Raw genomic sequence first — 21404 nt, forward strand, 5'->3', positions numbered from 1 at the left:
GCTACATTTAGGCTGAGAGATGAGATAAACATTTTTCTGTTTTCTACAAAATGCATTGCCTTGGCCATAGTCTGACTTGCAGGGAATGATACAAGCACATGGCCCCAGGACCCTTCTTGTTCACAAATCATTTGTAGCCCTTGGAGTTCAAGCATTTCACGTGTTGGAAAACACAGAGGCAACAAGTGAAAAGCGTGAAGACCAAAAAGGAGCTATTAAATGTCTTCAGGTTTCTTCTCCTGACTGGTTTTAGTATTCAAATTGCATCTCCAGAAAAGCAGAAACAAAGCTAAGATGTTACTCTAAAGCTCAATGCAGAGAAGCTCAGATGCCTGAGATCGTGGGTCACGTTCTGTGGGAGCTGTGTGCGTTTGTATTTCTGTAATAATAATGGGCACAAACCCCTGGATAAACCCGTTCTCTTTTCTCCCCTCTCATCAGCCATCAGTAGCCAATCGGGCCATGCGAAGAGTTAGTTCAGTTCCATCTAGAGCACAGTCTCCTTCTTATGTCACCAGCGCAGGCGTGTCTCCTTCCAGGGGGTCACTGAGAACTTCTCTGGGTAGTGGATTTGGCTCTCCGTCAGTGACCGACTCCCGACCTCTGAACCCCAGTGCTTACTCCTCCACCACGCTCCCTGCTCAGCGGGCCGCCTCTCCATACTCACAGAGACCCGCCTCCCCAACAGCTGTGCGCCGGGTTGGGTCTGTCACCTCCCGACAGACCTCCAATCCTAACGGACCAGCCCCTCAATACCAGACCACCACGAGGGTGGGGTCCCCACTGACCCTGACAGATGCCCAGACTCGAGTAGCTTCCCCATCCCAAGGCCAAGTGGGATCATCGTCCCCCAAACGCTCGGGGATGACCGCCGTACCACAGCATCTGGGACCGTCATTGCAAAGGACTGTTCATGACATGGACCAATTCGGACAGCAGCAGTATGACGTTTATGAGAGGATGGTTCCACCAAGGCCAGACAGCCTGACAGGTGAGGATGTGCGACAGCCTTGTTCAAAGCCCAGGGTGAGTCCTCTGCGCAAAGACATGAGGACCATTGGGGAAGACTGATAGTTTTATCTGAAAAGTTATTATAAACTTAAGGCTGATTTATTTTTCAAGCTTTATTTCTTTTATATGTGAAACTATATAATATATATGCAGAACTCTTTTGTAAGGCATCTAATTTTTCTCATCAAAATATGGTCTATAAAGTCATTGTGTGTGTGTGTGTGTGTGTGTGTGTGTGAATTCACTGAATTTTAACAGAATTGATTAGATCCCTAAGCTCTTTATTAGTATTACATTCTAAGAGAAGGTCTGGTTGAACATCTAGGCTTACCTGCATGCACCCTCATGATATAGTGACATATTAAAATGTGAGTTCAGAAGAGCTGTCTGAATTTTTCATGAGAAATGTTATAGTTGTACGCACTAGAATATGAACCTCATACCCTACTGTTTTGATTTGGGCACCCTGATGGGAAACGTACAAAGCCCTTATGAATTTCTTTCAAATGCCATTTGGATTAAATTAGAAAGACACCAGGTTCCTGGCATTATATCTGTCTCCTTTAGGGGGTTTTCTTAAAAGATTTTCTACATTCTGTAATGATTTTGTTCTTTTTAGTAAGAGAAATTTTTCTTTGAAAAAATATATGTGTAGGACTGAGGATGCTGGGTGGTGGTAGAGTGCTTGCCTAGCCGTGTGCGCAGCCCGGGGCTTGAGCCTCTGCGCTGGCCAGAAAGAGTTTTTAAAAACAAGATATATACAGAATGGTAAAATGTAGAACCATGCGGGAAAAGTTGAGATGAAGAACAGAAGTCTCTAAGTCCTCCCCTGCCCACACCAAGTCACATGTTCCGGCTCAGTCTGCATGTTTGTGGCCCAGAGAAGCATGTGCTGCACAGGGGGCATTCCATCATATGTCTCTTCTGTGCCTTTGTCTCAGGGTCTGCAAGGTGCACACCACTCCTTTTATGTATGCAGTCTGGTTTACTTAATTGCTTCCATGTTAACCCACACTTGTCTGTCGTGTTTAGCTGCCAGAGACACATGGTTTCATATAAATAGGTACAGTGTTACCTGTGGGATCTAGTTGTCAAAGCCGAATTCCTCTATCAAAGTATGTGTGTACTTTTTTCCTGAGAGAGGGACTGTCAGATTGGCCCCCAAGAAAGCTTCATGGTTTGTACCTTTTGACCTGTAATTAGAGTTTGCCAGGCTACTGTACTGTCACCTCAAATGGGCCAATCTGGTGGCTAAGACGCTACAACTGGGGCCATTACTGCGTTATGACTAAGGTTAAGAGTTTATGTTTATGATCCATTTTATCATAAAAACAGGCTCGGGCCTTCTGTAACTTTTATAATGTATGAGAAGTTCTTACATGAGATAAGTTACATTGTTTCTCCATTGTATTTCTTGCTACTTCTGGTGCTTTTTATTAAAATTTTTAATGTTTTTTGAGGATAAAATTAATGTAATTTATCTTGTGGCCTCTAGAAAATGTGCGACCTTTGTAAGCTTTTTCTCTAATGTAGCAAGTGTTATGAAACATTTCTGGTGAAGCTGAGTTTGAGCTCAGAAATTTCTAGTTGTGAAATGACCCATTTGATCATCCTGCCACCAGAGGGGTACAGTTGACTTAAGTGTTTTCTGAAGACTGCTGACAAGCTTGCAGCCAAGTCCTGTTGGAAGCAGTTAGGAAGCGCCCGCAGCCCCAAAACCGCAACAGATAAGCGGCTCTGAGGACTTGTGCTCCCCTGTGTTTGTGTAAAAGAGCCATGAAGAACTCCCAGCTGAAGGAAAGTGTGGTGTGTGTGCGTGTGCACGTCCACGTGCTCACTGTGACGTGTGTGTAGAGACCAGAGAAGAATGGTTGTACCAGTTCTCTCCTTACACGGTGCACACAGCAGGGGTTGAGTCCCACAACCTGCATTGCCTTTACCCACTGAGCCATCTCAATGGCCCCCTTCGCTTGCTCTTAGTGTGGTTTGATTCCCTGACCCAGTGGGGTGGGAATGTTCCTTTTTATGATTAGTTTCTGTATTATCTTCAGTCATTTTCAAAGCAAATATATACTTTCTTCTGCTTCTAATTGGAAGGTAATCTTAGTTAATATTCCTGATGAAGTAACAGGTTTTACTTACTAATATTGACAAGTCACAAACCTGTGACCAGCGTAAAAAAAAAAAAGTATGTTTGAAATCCCCTTTCTATCATAAGCCCCATCTGTAAATATTGCAATCTAAATCAAAATATTTTAAATCATCTAATGTTAAATAGTACTTTCGCATTTTCCTTTATACTAGAGAGATGGTAAATAAGAGTGCCATCCGAGTTCCTGTTAGAACAAGTTTGGGTTTTATTTTGTCTTCCTTTTTAAGAAAGGGAAGCATAGTGACAAATAGTGAAACCGTATTTCACTTTTCAAAGCCGTTAACTTTCCAGTATTCTCCCATAAAAACCTAACTAATAGATCTATTACGCGTCAGCCTTTACCGATATAATGTAAATGGTATCTCAGGCGTTGGGAGACAGTGATGTGAGGCACAGTAGGCTGCCTGCTGGCTACATGGAGCTTTCCTGCGGGAGCAGAAGAGCGGCCCCATTGCTGTGAGTACAGCTTTGGCTCCCTTCATGAAGGACCCCTCAGGAGATGTGGCAGTCTGCGTTGTTTCTGTACAAACATAGAGTATACGTACACAAACCAAGCTCATGATGTCGCCATGAGTCACAGATGGACAGTCCATCACTGACCAAAATGTCATTTATGCGGCGCCTGATGTAGTGATCTTTAAGTGGTTATCATGGCAGAAGGGGCCATTCTCTATTTGGTCACTGTCATAAAGTAACCCATAGTTGGAGAGTGAGTCTAGCAAATCAAACTTAATGAATTTTGATTAGGGCATTAATTTTTCTCTTGCTACTAAGAAAGATTTTATTTTTTTTTTTAAAGAGCACTCAGTGCCCAGAGTCCCTCTCACACCAGGCCTCCTCCATGCAGAATAGCAGCTCTCAGCCTGAGGCTCTCTTTGGGATCACATAGCAGATGTTTACAGTACAAATCACAACCAAGTTCCAGCTATGAAGTAGTAACAAAGGAAGCTTCTGGTGTGGGTCAGCGCACCGGAGGAACTGTGTGTGATAAAGGGCCACAGCGTTGGGAAGGCTGAGACCCACGGCTCCACACTCCAGAAGCTTTCACCTGCAGACCTCACACTTGTTCTGTTGGTTGGCACTTGATTCCAACATCACCGTGATTTTCTCAGTTTCAGTGGTGCCATGTTCCTTCCTCTAGGCTTGCGGAGTTCCTATGCCAGCCAGCACAGTCAGCTCGGGCAAGAGCTCCGTTCAGCTGTGTCTCCTGACTTGCACATCACTCCCATCTATGAAGGGCGGACTTACTACAGCCCCGTGTACCGCAGCCCAAACCACGGAACTGTGGAACTCCAAGGATCGCAGACAGCACTGTACCGCACAGGCTCAGGTGGGCCCCGTTCCGCTGCCTTCCCGGTTTCCCTGGCCCGGTAGGAGGGGGATTTTACTGAGGTTGGGTTCTCCATGAGAAGGAAAATCATGTTGATGAGTGGCTGTGACAGCAGTTGATGAACAGTAAAGACAGTTCATCAGCGCACAGTTAGGGGTGACCTGTTTTTACCATGGTGTAATCTAATCAATGAAGGTAGTGATTGTACTGTTAATTAGGGATACGTTTGGAAAGCTGTAAATATGACTCCCCCGTGATAGACGCCTATCAGCTAGAGAAAGGCAACCATTTGCTGACTCCCTTTGTTGTGATTTTTGTTACCTGAGCCAGGTGTTGAAATGATCCAGATGAGTGACGAGATGGCTGATCTAGCCGGCCTGGGGCTGAAGTTGATTTGGCTCCACTCCTTTTTTCAGTGTGGTGACTCCTGTCTATGTGGTGACAGAGAGACGCCCACTGTGAGAGATGTGTATAAAACAGGGCACTGAACCTCACAGCCTTGCACCTCAGTTCTTACCGTTTCTTACACCCCAGGTTCTGCTAAACAAGAAGCTATAGCCTTTATGGTATACATTGCCAGAAGGTGCCACGGGGTTGCTTTGGAGAAGTCTCAAAGGCAGGAGTTTCTAGTATCCAAAAACCCCAAATCTTACAGAGTCGTAATTCACAGGCGCACCTCAGGGAGATATCTCCCAGATCACTAGCAAAGAAAAGACGCTTTTTCCCCAGAAATATAACGTTTGACCGACCGAAGAATTTTCCTTATGATAGATGTTAATGAAGAAATGGTCATTTATTCTTGCGTTCTGTAAGCAGGGATTCCTTTAAGCAGACTGAAAAAAGATGAACAACCTTTCTAATTGCAGAAAGCCTCTCAAGTGTTGCAGTGGGAGAGATAGCAACTTTGATCATTGGGGAAGAAGTGTTCAGTGCAGCAGACAGTCACAGAGCCCATAACATCGAATAAAAGTTGCTGGGAGTGGCCGTGGAATTAAAATCGACCTTTCTTGTGACATAGATTTTTTTTCTAGTATTACCAAAATCCATAGGTAAAGAAGTAAAGTAGATTGTTTAAAAACTTGATAGTTTATTTATAAATTTCAGTAAAAACCTTGTTCTTAATCACTAAATTAAAATTATGGCACGATACCATTCATTTCTGAGATGAATTTCATGCACTTGTACTGGAGTTTTAGTTCTTAAATCTTAATCTAGCCAAGCCTATAAGCAGTCTCATAGTTTCACTGGTTCTTTTCTAGGTACTTCTTTTAGTAGATGTAAGCTAGGTTTATAAAGTCTAAAAATAAATAGCTGATGTAATTGCCAAGTGTTTAATCGTTTTAAAAGTAAAAACCATTGTATGTTTGAAAAGTGCAGCTCTGTGGAGAACATGCTAATCTTTCAAAATGCCGATTTCGTAGTAGGTGTTGGAAATCTCCAAAGGACATCCAGCCAACGAAGCACCCTTACATACCAAAGAAACAATTATGCCCTGAACACAGCAGCTACCTACGCGGACCCCTACAGGCCAATACAGTACCGAGTCCAAGAGTGCACTTACAACAGGCTGCAGCATGCAGGGCCAGCCGACGATGGTGCCACAAGATCCCCATCCATAGACAGCATCCAGAAAGACCCCAGGCGAGTACCGGAGGGCTCTCAGAACCCATAGCACACTAACTGCTCCCACTGCTCTGTCTTCTTAACCTATTGAATCCGGGAATATCAGAAACTCCTTATCTCTGTGACGTCACCTGTGTGGTCATTGATGCTGACCTCATGTTTTCAAGCTGGGTCGCTTCTTTCCATACTTTGGTTATAGCTTAGAGAAGACTCGGGTCTGTGGGATTCTGTGCAGCACTCACCATAGGGCAACTACATGGGAGGGCCTGACAAGGGCTGTCAGATCATCCCCACTCCCCTTTGCCTGCCTGATTTAGAAGATTCATATATTCTAAATGAGAAAAGATGTGTACATTTCCAGTTGTATTAGTCAGTGCTAGGTAGAGTTTTTACTAAGGAGGTCCTTCACAAAGCTCTGTGACATTTAGGAGACGATAGCATAGAAATTCTCATCTCACAAGCAAAACACATTTGACAGATAACATGCATGTATTCTGTTTGGCCACATACATGACCCTTTCCAAGGTAAATATGAGCCACTTGGTACTTGATTGAGTCTGAAACATTGGCTTCTTCTTTAGTGAAAGCCATTTAAAACATTCGGAAAATATGTTTCAAAACTAAAGAATTTTCATTTCTGAAGGAATGGAATCATTACGGAGTTTTAAGCAACTTTGGTATTATTTTAAGCTGTATATTATTAGCAAGATTTCATTCACTCTTCGCCCACAATTGTTTTGCTGAGAAGTTGTTATAATTATCTATTTGAATTTAACAATTACCAGCTTATTCTAATGACGATGAAATAAAATTAGTGAGGTTCTGGTCACTAAATAGAAGAAGTAAAGGTGCTTTAGATGGATGGGAAGCCACTGATCTATTGAAGCCACTTCATGAGTTTGCTTTTATGCCTAAAATTCTTTTGGGCTTTGGTATACATTTTGTTTTAAAGTCCTAGTTTGCCCCTTTTTCAAAAAGAACTATAGAATTGTCAGAAATTTTCTTACATTATTTTGTTTTCTAAAATCTTCAGAATGACAAAATTCTCTGGTCCCCAAGACATACAAAATTTCCCAGAAGTATTCTAAATTCATGGGAATCTGATACCCTCATTGGACCTGCAAGATAATGATAGCTGCCTAGGATAGCACCAAAGTGTGTTAGAGTTCCAAGTTGAAGATGCAGCCCTCAAGACTTCAGCTTTGACCTCTACTATGAATTGATTCACTATAAACAGGAATTTCCTATGTGGTAATGTACTCTTGCTATTCATGCTATGGTAATTTCATAGTCTAATGCATAAACTATTGCAGCGAGCTTTGATTATGTGCGGCTTCACTGGTAATGCCGCTCATAGGATGAGCAGGCAGCCATCCTGCAGCTGCAGGTACGTTTACTGTAGCTGACCCTGGAATCTAGATGGACAGAGAATGAGCATCCAAATGAGAACCAGAGGCTGACGACAACCGCTGTTCCTCGGTTGTAGAAATAACAATTGTAACGTTGCTGTTCACCTCCAGGTCTCCTTCTCTTACTACGCAATTAGCCTGATGAACTCTCTGTGAGGCCTCAGGTTACTGTCAAAAGGAAATCTGTAAGGATTTGGCTTTTAGGTTTTATCTTGTATGATTTTGGTGGTTTTTTTTCTTTTTCTTTTTCTTTTTTTTTTTTTTTTTGAGGCAGGCTCTTGCTATGTAGGACAAGCTGGCCACCTGATTTTCCTCAGTCTTGTCCAGGATTACATATACACACCACCAGGCCCAGCCATGACTTTAAAATATAAAGGATCTTAGCTTAGAAATGAAAGTTATTAGTTGTACAAATGTTTTTCCTACACGGACCAGCGTGAGAACATCTCTCATGGAAGGTGGCAGAAGGCACGCTTCTTCAGTGCAGGCCTCTGCGTGGCATCTGGCCCTTTCTCTATCCCCGACCTTTATGTCACTGTCATATGCATTTGAACACCCATAATATACAGTGTTATTGTTACTGGAAGTGGTCACTTTGAAAGAAATGAAGAAAAATAAAAGCAAATATTTTAAAATAATCACCCTCAGCACTAACAATCTTCCCATAGACCCCGGCCTCCATCTGCCTCACTTTCATCAGCCTAAGAAATTTGGTTTGAATTCTTTAGCCCCGTTTATCTTCAGTGCTTTCGTCTCACATTTCAGGGTATTTTTTGCTACATATAAAATTCAAGTTTTACAAGTGTGATTTTTTTTTTCTTTCAGTACTTTTAAAGGTGTTATTCATTGTCTTCAGACATCTGTTATTTTTTGGTGAGAAATAAGAAATAATTTGTATTTTCTCATTATGTAACGTGCTTCCTCTCAGCTTCCTTTGTTGAGCTCTTCTGCTTTCAGCATTTCACTGTGATGAGCCGAAGCGTGGGTCTCTGCATTTGACGTGATTGGGGTTCACTGAAATTCTTTGAATGTAAATTGGTTTTGCCAAAATTAGAAAAAAAATCAGCTTTTATTTCTTTAAATTTTCTGCACTGATATCCGTCTTCTTCTTCTACGATTCTAGGTAGATGTATCAAAGTCACGTGATCATGAGAAGTAGTACGGTCCCTCAGCCACATAGCTTCTGGGGGGCTGCCATCAAACACAGCCTCTTTTTACATGGTCTCGTATCTCTTCGGCCTAGGCACTGATTGTTGCTTTAATTTTAATTCAAATGCTTGAAATTACTTTTTTTTTAATCAGCCCAGTTTTTTTTTTTTTCTGTATTTTCCATGTCTCTGGTAAGAATCCCCATCTACTCACTCATTGTATTATTGTCTGTGTGTTTGTTTGATGCTGTCTGGCTTTTGTGACAGGGTCTCAGCAGAGTCCTGTGCCCACTGGGATTGCAGGTCTCATCCTCCACACCCAGCTTCTCTTTTCTCCTTCCTTCCTTCCTTCCTTCCTTCCTTCCTTCCTGTCTGTCTATCTGTCTGTCTATGAACACGACTGGAATTGTTTCTCCTTCTTCTCTGAAAAGTCCAGGATTAGGGCTGCCTTTGCCTCTGTTTCCACTGCTGCTTTTGTCCTATCATCTGTGGTGGGTTTTGATTCTCTGCTGGCCGTTGTGAACAAGGGAACCTGGATTAGATCTCCTGCTATAGCAGGAAGTTTCCTGCTGCAGATAACGAAGTTACCAGTGGGAGTTTTCAACACTGCCAGCGCTGATTTTGCCGTCTGAAAAGTCGATTTCAGATGTGTCTCGGCCCTACAATACCGACCTTATTCTGTGGCGTGGTCCTGGATGCTCAGACATGGCCTCTGTGGGCTTATGACTTAAATTCTGGGGTGCTCATGTTTGTGCTCCCAACAAGCCTGGAGTTCAGTATTACCCACTGTGTGTTCAACTGTGTCGTCCAATAGTCGCCGCGTCGGCCAGTCCTGCTGAGTTCCCTCACTTGTGCAGTCCTCACCTCACTAGTACCCTCTCCGTACCTTCTAACTCTTTAGAACCAACCAAGTCCAGTCCGCTTCTGCCTCCAGTCCTCACCCCTACTCCTAACCCAGTGTGACAAATCTACCCTGTACTCTCTTAGTTTCAATCTTTTGCATTATGGTGCAGAAAATGCCCATAAGGAGAAAGCCAGGTAGATGTGGGAGTCCTTGTGTGTCTGCCTCCTCTCAAGGATTTCGTTCTTATGTTACCTATCCAGGCCTATAAACAGTTCCCTCACACATTTACCTCCGTTTTGTAGTAGTTTTGGGAGCATCAAAATACAGAACCATAGCTAACAAGAAAAGTCTAGGCATAGGTTGTAATTAAGCAAATCCTTGCAGTGACGCCATCCAGTTAGCATGGAAACTGGTAGCAGTTTTCCCAGGGAAAATTCTGCTGACCTTAAGTCAAGGGTGATGTTGATGCCAACTATTGTTGTCCTGCTTCTACTGGAAGTTGCTCTTCTGCGGGCTGGTCCTCCTAGCACCCAGCTATGTCAGGAAATCTTAACCATCGTTGTAGAGGAAAAAAATATGTTTGCAATAACAGACTGTTGATTTCACTAGCCTCTACCAACTAGTTGTAGAGGAAAAAAATATGTTTGCAATAACAGACTGTTGATTTCACTAGCCTCTACCAACTAACCCCAATTCCTTGTCTGTACCCATGATATTTATTAGTGCTTGCCTCAGGGGAGCAATAAAGGCAAATGATGGGGTAGATGCAGGTATACTGGGCAAATGCTATCTGGTGCCTTTGCTGTGAAGGGCAGCCTTGTGAGCTGGCACACACGGCCCTGCGTTTAAAGGCCATGTGGTAGTGAGCCGTCATGGTGATTCCTATAGCTTAATAGGAATGCACCAAATGTTCATTTGCATAGGTAGTGTGTGTGCATGTGTATGTGTGGGTGTGTAATGGCCGTTTGAAGACTACTGAAAAATTAATATCTGGAGGCTTCCCAATCCAAGTGATACTCTGGGATCTATAAACTAACAAGTAGGGAAGCTGAGACTGGAGAACTTTCTTTGAGTTTAAAGCCAGCCTGAGCTAGATATAAGACCCTGTCTCAAAAAAGAAGAAGAAAATGGTTTAAAATATTCCCACTGTTCTAGAAAGTTTCTTCTAATAATTCCCAGTTAATTGTCAGCCCGCCCATACTCTGTGGACAGTTACTACTCAGGTCCCTGTTGGCACCAATTCGCTTTGCTTGCTCATTTCAGTGGCATCTTGTATCATGTACTGTGGTAGCCAACACACTGCTGCATATGCCAGCAACCTCCTTTTTGTTGGCAAGTATTATTCCATTACACAACTACATCACAGTTAATTTAGGCTTCTTTGGTGGACAGCTGGGATACCTCCAAATTGGCTACCACAAATGATATGTATCAGCATCCATGCACAAAAAACCAACTCACCAATAGAAGTCTCAATTGGTTATTAATGTGAAAAGTAATTTTTATTAACTTACTCAGTGTGAATTTATTATTTTCCTTTTTATGAGAACTTTTTAAATTTATGTATATTGTGTTATGTCTGCATGTATGTCTATGTAAGGGCATCAGATCCCCTGGAACTGGAGTTACTGACACCTGTGAGCTGCCATGTGGGTGTCGGGAACTGAACCCAGGTCTCTACAAGAACACCTGGTGCTCTTAACCACTGAGCCATCTCTCCAGCCCTAGTTCATTATTTTCATCGAAGTTTTTGGCACCCCTTAGTGCGAGTCTACATAGCTCTTGTTCTGTGAACTATTTTGTACAAAAAAAAATGCTGTCTTCCTTATAAAATAGATATGTTGCAAAGATTCTAAACAATAGGCCATCAGGCGACATCAGAAAATTTTGACAGTGAGATGCTACCTGAAAACAAAGTAGAACAGAATCTGTAATAAGTGTAAGTGTATGCTCATTATACTATTATAGAACAATAACAAAAACAAACCTGTATTTATGGTGGAGGTACACAGGTATTGCTCTGCTGATCACTGTGTGAGCAGCAACCTGGCCTCATACGGGAAGAGACAGGTGGCACCTGGGGTAGAGTATGACACAGAGACACAGAACTTGTGTTGCTGACTCTTGACATACTAAGGACTATGTAACAATAGTACAGTTTCTGGAAAATAATGTAGGACAAAGGGTGTCAGAAATGCTTTTCCCTAGACAGACCATTCCTGACAAGTTACTTTTTTCTTTTTTGAACTCCTCTATGTTTCTCTCTCATAATCAAGAGCAGCTATGCATATTTAAGTGTCTGAACAATCACTGTGATTTCTTCACCTTATCTGTGATTAGCAGCTGGTAACAGCGCTCTCCTTTCCCATCAGGCCTTTCTTTCTTTGGGCATGACATCTCACTTAGCTAGATTGCATTTGTTTACCTGTGCGTTGCATCTGCTGCGTTCTTAAATGGGTAGAAAGGCATAAAATTAAAATCCAGAGGAGAAACACTGAGATGGAAATCCTGTCCATACTGAGAATTCCCTTTGTTCCCTGACTCTCTGTGTCTGTGTGCCATGATTTTGGGGGGGATCTCAAGCATTTGGGTCTCTGTATCCATGATCGGGAGAAATCATTTCCAAATAGGTACATTAGGATTTTTATAACTTCTGATTTCTGCCTCTGCCTGACTTTTCCCTTCTATCAGAAATGTATGGTTCCTCTTGGAGCTTCCTTTCTGAAGCTGTATCTTTTCCATGTAGGGAGTTTGCCTGGCGTGACCCTGAGCTGCCAGAGGTCATTCACATGCTGCAACACCAGTTCCCGTCTGTGCAGGCGAACGCCGCGGCGTACCTGCAGCACCTGTGCTTCGGTGACAACAAAGTGAAGATGGAGGTACTGGACCCAGAGCCCGCCCCATGTGGGCACCGTGACTTCTGCTGAGCAGCTGCTTACTTTCTATTTAAAAGTAACTGGGGACTTGGGGCCGGGAAAGATGACTCAGCGGGTGGGAGCACTGGCTGCTCATCCACAGGACCCAGGTTTGTTTCTGAACACTCACATGGCAGCTCGCAGCCATCTGTAATACCAGTTAGTGAGGACCCAATGCCCTCTCCTGGCTTTTATGGGTACTGCACACACATGATGCACATACAGGCATACAGACAAAACACCCATATATGTAAAGTAATAACAAAGTTTTTAAAAAGTAAAAATAATTCCAAAATGGCCAGGGCTTGAGGGCATTGGTGGTGGCACAGGATGTGCTTGCAAGGCCCTAAGTTCAATCCTTAGCATCACGAAAACTGCTAAAAAAGAACATTTCTTTCTGAAGTGGTACCAGATACTCTTTCACTTCTTGACTGTGCATTTCATTGCCTCTCGGGAAAACCTGGGATGAGTATCCTGCCTGGGGTGCTCTCAACCTTGTCCAAGTTCATCCATTCAATTAGTGTAGTTATAAAACATGAAGCAAAAATCACTGTCATCTGAGCTCCAGAAATATATTCAAAGAATCTATTAGAGAAAAATCACTGCATTCACTGAACTAGAGAGATAGTATATCTCACGAGGTTCTGGTCAATGCAGGTATTTTGGTGTTTATGGAAACATTGCATTGCTGGTTATTGGTTAGTGTTTTGTTGCGTGTAGATTTTTTTTTAACATTTCAGGCCTTATCCCCCTGCAGTGACATTTATTTTATGCTCAATATGTAAAACAATATAACGGTTACAGATCTAAAGGGGACATGAATGCAGCCTAGCAGCAGAAAAGTGAAGTACTAGAGGACTCCCAGGTGGGAAAGAATCTAAGGAGAGCACCTGGAGAACCAGGTCTAGAAATCCCTTCCCGTGCTACCTCTGAGTCTGCTGCATTGTGTGTGTGCTCCACACATTCCTACGTGAAAGTGTCAGGCCTGGTGTGTGTGGTATGCAGACAGTGCCAGTCCCCTTCTCGTTAAGCCCTCTGCACAGGAAAGGAGTGCCATCTTAGGGAGCAGTCTTCGAGTTTGCAGCAGGTGTTTCCCGTGGCCTCAGCATAACAGACTCGGGCTGCTGTCAGTGTTTTGTGTTTCTCTAAGGCCTGCTACCTGATTATTTTTTTCATTCCAGGTGTACAAACTAGGGGGAATCAAGCATCTGGTCGACCTGTTGGACCACAGAGTTTTGGAAGTTCAAAAGAACGCTTGTGGTGCCCTCCGAAACCTTGTGTTTGGCAAGTCTACAGATGAAAATAAAATCGCAATGAAGAACGTGGGTGGGATCCCTGCCTTGCTGCGGCTGTTGAGAAAATCTATTGATGCAGAAGTAAGGGAGCTTGTTACAGGTGGGTAGAGAATGTGGTCTTGTCTAGAGGGAATGCTGGAAACATTCCAGACAGTGCCCTTGCATAGTGGCATTGAGAAGCCAATGGGAGCAGTGTTGCAAAGGATAGATGATGCCCTGGGCAGCAGGGTGGGGCTAGCTCCTGCTCACAGCTGTGAATGAGGCCTCACACCCCCCAGGACTTAGCAATAACGGGTGTATCAGTACATAGACATTCGCGCTTGGTTCCCTTGTTTAGCTAACTGGATGTTTCATGGCATGGCCCTGACATCCCTAATGTGTGGCTTCTTTTCTGTTCTCTCGGAATTTCTCGTAGAAGAAATAAGGCCTTGGTGGACTTTCATTGCTAAGCTTTTCCTTGTATTAAATTGTTATATTGTCTTTCCTGAGCAGACCTTAAGTTTATAAAACTTAGGGCTAACTAGGAAGATAAGTACATGAAAGTTCAGGGATTTCCTTTTTCTGTTTTTTTATTATTTAAAAGTAAGTCAAGTTGATTTGAAGTAGAGACAGTCTGCCCTTCGGAAGGAAGCATGCCTTTTGTCTGGGGCACATTGACCCAAGTGCACATTTGGATACTTGCCCCTCCTTCATCACTTCTGTACACTGGACTCTTCTGTTTGTTTAAAATACAAGGTTTTCTAAGGATGGGCCCTGGCCTTGAGAGAGGAATGTGAGTATGTGTTTCAGACAGCTGTATCCTCAGGGAACCTTCCAATATAAAACTACAAACACCTTCTGATATTTCTCCTAGAACCCTCTGCCAGAAACTTTTTTGACTTTTAAGAAACATTTTTTTCAGCCTTATGTAGGTGGTAGAGGAAATCAAGATTCACTTTATAGCCATATACTGTAGCCAGTAATAATTGTAAATGGAATGGTTCCTTTCTAAATGGTTTGTTCAAAATATTGGAAAGGGAATGATCAATATGAAAACATATCATTCAGCTCTCATATGTAGAGGACGTGGAAATTTATTTCCAGTTCCCAAAAGCTATTTCTCTCTGCTTGATTTCTGTGCAAACACTGTCTGCTTAATATGAAACTACCAACTCCTACTATGAAACTAGAAGATTTGCTTGCACGCATGTGCGTGTGTGCGTGCATGCGTGTATAAGGGGAAGACGGGGGGCATGATATATGTAGAACCCCAAGACCTAGGGAGAAAGTAAAGTTAGTTGTTCATTTCTCAATCATAACATTCGATAGTACCTGACTTACCTGATGTTCATACAGAAGAAATGAAGGAGATGTGTATGTCTTCTAGCAGAAAGCCTCAGGAGATCCTTGAATCCTTCTTTCATTAACGCTTCTCCAAGTCAAATATTTAAAAGTTCTGTAAACTGCAGAATCACAGAGGGGTGGGCGGTTGAAAGGGGTCTCAGATTCCTCTTGTCTGATTGGTCAGCCAAGCAAGACATCAATCTCTGTACCTCTTCTACACTCAACCCTATGTATGCTTGCATTGGCCAGGACAGTAAACTTATGTAACTTCCGGACACAAGCTTGAGCATCAAGCTTGCCCCCAAAGCAACAGCACATTGGGAAGGCAAGGGACACAAACCTGGGGGTAAGAATAGCCCTAAAGACCAGTTCTGCCCTGCACCCAGCCTTCTGGACTCCTGATCAGGAGCCTTTGGTCTGAACTTCCCTGACTCCAAGAAACACAGCTGCCAGTGTTCTCAAACCCTTCCTGAAGACAGCATTAGCTGTCTGATTTCCAGTATTCAGCCAGTGCCACCCACAAAGACAGTGGCTCTCCAGGCTTCATGTTTGGCTTGTGCAGGTGTGGACTCGGAGTTCATCAGTGATAATTAAGTCAGTTTAGAATCACAAAATGTTGAAGACCAATAAACTGTTGAATTCAAACTGCTACTAGTTTGAAGAAATTACTGTTCACTGGTCTTCTGTTAGTCACAATATTAAGTAACTCAACCTAGTTATTAAGTCTAAAGTCTTGTTGCCCCCCGCAGCCTATTTGTTTCGGTTTGGCAAATTTTACTATCCAAATGAGGAAATTTTAACTATTCTGAAAAATATGTCTTGCATTTGCTTTAAGTGTAGTGAATGCCCGGGGCATGTATTTTTTTTTTGCCACATTTGCATTTTCAAGGGAAAACAACTCAAACCTTTTTGCCAAGATTTTTTTCCCAAGACAATGTGGCTGTCTTGGCTAATTAAAATGGTTCTCTAACATGTAACATGACTCTTGTGTTTTCTTCACCATGTTGAACATTTTCCATCGTGGAATATACTGTGCCTTATAGGTACTTCCTGCTGTGTGCAGGAAGTGTGTTGAGTGGATCTCCCTTCCCCGTTGCTGTGCTTCAGCACAAAAGCCACTCAGAGTCTGCGTGCTCCTCCATCAGGCTCGAACGTCCTTTTGTTCAGGGTTACTGAATTGTATTTCTGAGCTAGAAAATACGCACTTATAGTGGTTGGGCATTCTGAAAGCATCCTGCCTTAAACTGCGTAAGTTGAAGACCTTACAAAGATTCTGGAGGCCTGCTTTGTAATGAACAAGATGTCCCAGTGCTGGCACATTGTTATTCCTCCCTACTAAGTACCGAAAGGGATCCTTTGTCCTTCGGTATTATAGACAGTTCATATAGCTTCTCCATGCGCTCTCTCTAATTTAGCAAGTGATTATTCACTCATATGCCTAGTTGCACACGGATGGTTTTGAAAGTTGAAATCCAAGCTATGCCTTGCAGACTCTGTGCAGAATGTGATCCACACCGTCCCTCCCTCATCATTGGCTCCTTATTTATTAAACCTAAAATCTCCCCTCCCCCTTCCTTCATCCTCCTTGTTTCAGTTTGGCAATTTTTACAGTGCGAGTGAAGACATTTAAACTATTCTGAAAAAGATGTCTTGCATTTGTTTTAAATGTAGTAACTGATAAGTTAATTTTTTTTTAAAGAATATTTTATACTAAGGAGAACCAGGTGAGCAAAGATTTAGCAAACAGTAGGTTCTGGCAACAGGTGGTCCTTCATAGTATAAAGAACCACATTATTGCAGGGTGAAGAATTCTATTCTTACTTCCCTGACCTCATTAATATGCCTTTCATACAGCCATTTGTTACATGATCTAGACGGGAGGCAGTCCATTACTTCTGCCTTGCTTTTCTGGACCACTTGAGCTATTAGGAGCTGTGTGTTATTTTCAGAAATCTAGCAACAGCCCTTCCCACTTCCCAGCCCAAATTAGTAAGAATCCTTACCACCTGGTCTACTTAAAATAATAATAACAAAATCATTCATCATCAGTCTCTGGCCTCCCTCCCTCTTTCTCTGTCTCATTTCAAGCCATAAAAAAATTGCAATGAGAAACTTTAAAAATGGGGGAGTTTACTTGGTAATAGTTCTCAAAATAGTTCATTGTAGATGGGCCAGCTCATAGTTCAGAAAGAACTTAGAATAGGAAAATGCCCTAAAGATATCTCTGTTCCACAGAGGCGCACCTACCCACCCTGCATCACGGATGAGAAATTCAGGCACAGGGAGTTCCTAGCACAAGCTAAAGTTCTCTCTCCCCTAGCATAGGCCACTGAGAAATGCTGAACAGAAGCAACTCTGGGCGTGCATATGCCTGTTTTCCAAGTCCTTCCCTTCTTTCTGGGTACCAACAAAAGAAGCTCTCACTATCCTAATTACTTGACTTTTACGGAGCATTATAGGGAGCTTACTTGAACTTCACCAATTCTGTCATGTCAAGCTGGCAACCCAACACCATCCTCAGATTTCAACTTGCTGCAGTGTGACTTTAGGGTTCTGAGTCTGTCAAGAGTGACAGTCAGTCCGATGCACCCTTGTGCACGGTCCTTATATCTGAATGTAGACTTCTGGGTGCTGGGCAAAATGAGGCAGTCAAATGGAAAACTAAACTCACTTGGAGAACTGGGTTGGCCAACATTGATCTGAGTAGAATTGCCCAGCAAAAGACAGGCCTGTGATGGTGTGCTCCCTCGGTAGCCCAGACAGCTCATAAATATGAAGAAGGTGGGGCACACTCCACATCACACCCCTCAGTCTTCCAAAGGCTCTGACTTAGTCTGATGCCCTCCCTGTAGCTTGCAGCTTCAGTCTCTTGTCTCAAAGCTCCTGCTGGCCCCAGACTGCCAGATGGAGAAATTAGTGCTTGTAGAGATGAGACAATGTCCCTGCTCACACAGGTCAGGTGTAGAATATATGCCCAAAGTGGCTCTCTGGATAAAGCTCCTTGCTCATGTAAATGACCAAGTTCTGTGTCAGAATCTGAAGTTGTTGCCAGCAGAGCAAGGCAGGGGGGCCTCTGCACGCTCAGCCTGCTCTGTCTCTCAGAGCCTCCCTGGTTTCCCTTACGCAGCCTGTTCCCTTGTACCAGCTTCTAACAGAAGGAGCCAGCTTTATGTCCCTCGTGGGCAATTCTCAGAATTCCTGGATTGTAAGCTTATTTCCTGAAGAAATGCCATTCCCGGGAACACTGAACTACATAACCATGTGGTGTCGTTAATCCTTTCAAAATACCCACAAAGTGGAAAAATTACCTCAGTGGAGAACATGCTGTGACCCACGTGCTGTCCTGTGAAGGGATCCCTAGGTGTTGGTAGACCAACCCTTAAGATCAGAAAATCACAGAAACACATGACAGCCCTTAGGTTTTCTAGACACCGAAGAGCTAGCCCGCTCATGACCGTGGGAAGAATTCTCAGTAGCACAAGCAAGTCCCTTCAAATTGAGCACATAGGCGGGGCCCTCCCTGGGCAGCTGCTGCAGCTAGTCCCTGTGTCCCATCCTCCACAGCTGTCCTCTGGGAAGCTTTCTTCCCTCAGACTCAAGAACCCTTGCTCCATGAAACCCACACCCAAAGGAACGTTCTCCCAAACCTGACAGACTATGCATCTAAATGTACAGGAAATTCTACGGAGCTCTGAGGTAAACCAGGCAGAGCCATGCCAAAGCCAGTAAAGCCAAAAGAAAGGCACCCACCCAGGAGGCCTATCAGGTGAAAGACGTCAGGGTACATGCCTTGAGGCCAAGAACAGCCCTCTGCAGTCTGCTCCAGGGCCATTGGGCCCTCCCCATAGGTGTCGTACCTTCAATTACTAGAAGCTCTAGAAACACCTAGAAATTACTGTATGCCACCATGATCTTTTTTCCTCAGAATTTTCCACAGAAAGGCATTTTTCTATAATTGAAGACAGTACTTTTGCCCCTCTCATAATAATTGTTTTCCCATTATTCCAATTTCATTTCATTTTTATAATTCGCTGATGGCACAGTGGTCCTGGTAGAAAGCTTGAGCGATTAGTCTGAAGCTGCAAGTGGCAGACGTTCCAATAGCAGTATGCCCGCCTCACGACCCCTTCAACCTCCCTATTCTGTCAATAGCACTGTGTTTTTGCACATACACAAGCTGCCGACTCATCTTTAGCACCTCCAGCAGTTTACAGCAAGCCCCCAGTTCTCACGGGTGGTTCTCGGTGGTTTTTATCTCATTCCCTTCCTTAGTCTTTGGGTCCCCACTCTCTCACCCAGAAGCCACTGTCACATGACATGGGGTCTGTGTGCCTGGCACTGGAGTAACCCCAGGGTCAACAATTCGGACCTCCCACCTGGCAGTCTCAGTCCGCTCAGCCCACCTTCTGGGCTATCCCTGGCCTCAAGCCTCCGACTCTTGCTCGTGACTGTTGCGGTCTCTCAAAGGCTTCCCCCCCCTCCTTTTTTTTCTGACCCCTACCTTTCATACTGCAACTCAGTGCTGTGACCTCCAGTCCTGCCAGACAGGGGCTCCCATAACTTAAAACTATCCAGGGTTAAGACAACTCAGTATTGTGTGAGATTGGGATCTGGAGCCAGGTGGACAGCTTTCGTCATGGTCCTAGGGCCCCAGGCATATCACCTTCATGGAATACTCGCTTCCCTGGTGACAAATGGTGACAGTGCTTTGTGGGTTTGTGAGGAGGCTTGTGGAGTGTGTCTGGTCGATGGCATGTTCAGGCTGTGCTCATTGCTCTTCCAAAGTTGTCATAGGCCTCCTGAGAGCATACAGCTCAACCAGGGACCAACCAGCACCCAATAGATATGTAATCAGAGCCTCATGCACTTCTAAAGTGATCCAGTGACCATCTTAAGGACAAAACCAGACAGTGGGGTTAATTTTAATAATGTATTTCATTTGATCCAGTAGTCAGAACATATCAGTTTTGATTTAATGAGTATGAAAGTCAATATCAATTCTGAGCTATTTTGCATTGATTCTATACCAAGTCTTTATCATCTTCTGTGTGTCTTATACAAATCAGTCTAGACTAGTCCCAATTCCCAGTGCTTACTTGACCTCTTGTATCTACCCTACTAGTCAGCACAGGTCTATAGAAGCTGCATATCCTGTCCTTGGAATTCTAGGGGTCAGAAGGGCTTCAAATTAAAGAATTCCCTAGAGTTTTAAAAAATGTACATGAACTTTACCTTAGCATCCTAAATCTGAAATCAGATTTTAAAGCATTTCTGATTTTAGATTTTTATATTAATTACTCAGTTTGTATGGTGGTTGAGTGAAGATGGTTAAATTACATTGGTATTCATTATTACTAGTAGAAATTATCATATATTGTTTTATAAATATGCTATAGTCAAACAGATAACATCAAAGAAAAGGTGGAAGGGATTTACAGTTATAGATTTCAGACTAGCAAGCAGTGGCAGGTGACCAGATTGTGGCTGCGTGTGCTCCCCGAAGCATCTTGTTACTACTTTTTTCCCAACCAAAAGCCACAGAGGTTCATTAAGAGCCCCATTGGAGTAAGTGGGGGGAGACTTTAAGGAGTGCAGCCACAAGGAAGAGGAGGTAAGAAATACTCAGAGCCCAGGTCTGAGTATTTCAGCCACTAGTGAGTACACTCTCGGAGCAGGCTGTGGTCTTGGAGTAGAGACCCCCTTCCTTCCCAGTTACCATCAATATGTGGGCATACACTGTAGTTGGTATTTTTTCACTCTTACTCTTTTGCTCTTTAAGGGTCCTGCCACCCATCTCCCAAATAAGTCAGACGGAGTCTTATTCTTTCTTATAAATGCCCTGCCTTAGCTTGACTTGTTTCTTTCCAGCGTAACTAATTATCCTGTCTACCTTTTGCCTCTGTGTTTTTAGCTTTCTCTATTTCTGTATGTCCTTTCTTTACTTCTTATTCTGTGCCTGGCCTCTTCTTTTCTTGCTTTTTCATCTCTCTTCCCAGATTTCTCTTTCTATTTATCCTCTCTGCCTACTAGTCCCGCCTATCCCTTCTCCTGCCTAGCTATTGGCCGTTCGGGTCTTCATTAGACCAATCAGATGTTTTAGACATAGTAGCACAGCTTCACAGAGTTAAACAAATGCAACATAAAAGAATGCAACACTTCCTTGCATTATTGAATCAATATTCTACAGCATAAGCAAATGTAAAACATCTTAAAATATTCTACAACAGTACACAATGCAGCACACCCAGCGCACAGGCAGAAGCCCTTGTACTACTATATTTGTACTTTTTCCGCCATTGTTTTCAAGAATGCTGGCAGGATGGGTGTACATGACAGCATCGTGTTCCCATAAGC

At 43.3% G+C, this 21404-nt stretch overlaps 1 protein-coding gene across 20 annotated transcripts in view; it reads left to right on the forward strand.

The window, feature by feature from the left end:
- The window catches only part of Pkp4 (plakophilin 4), a 208356-nt gene that overhangs the window by 160831 nt on the left and 26121 nt on the right, over positions 1–21404 (forward strand). For 14 of the 20 annotated variants that reach the window (XM_085681086.2, XM_085681090.2, XM_085681098.2 and 11 more), the window contains 6 exons: positions 442–991; positions 4305–4493; positions 5915–6134; positions 8351–8398; positions 12264–12396; positions 13614–13827. In XM_085681086.2, coding sequence (XP_085537212.1) covers positions 442–991; positions 4305–4493; positions 5915–6134; positions 8351–8398; positions 12264–12396; positions 13614–13827 — 1354 coding nt within the window. The remainder of the gene's footprint in view (positions 1–441; positions 992–4304; positions 4494–5914; positions 6135–8350; positions 8399–12263; positions 12397–13613; positions 13828–21404) is intronic. The other 6 variants (XM_085681091.2, XM_087899976.1, XM_087899979.1 and 3 more) reach the window with 1 other exon arrangement.

This window comes from Myodes glareolus, chromosome 21 (genome assembly GCF_982192425.1).
Source record: "Myodes glareolus chromosome 21, mMyoGla1.1, whole genome shotgun sequence".
In the NCBI taxonomy this organism is placed as follows: domain Eukaryota; kingdom Metazoa; phylum Chordata; class Mammalia; order Rodentia; family Cricetidae; genus Myodes; species Myodes glareolus.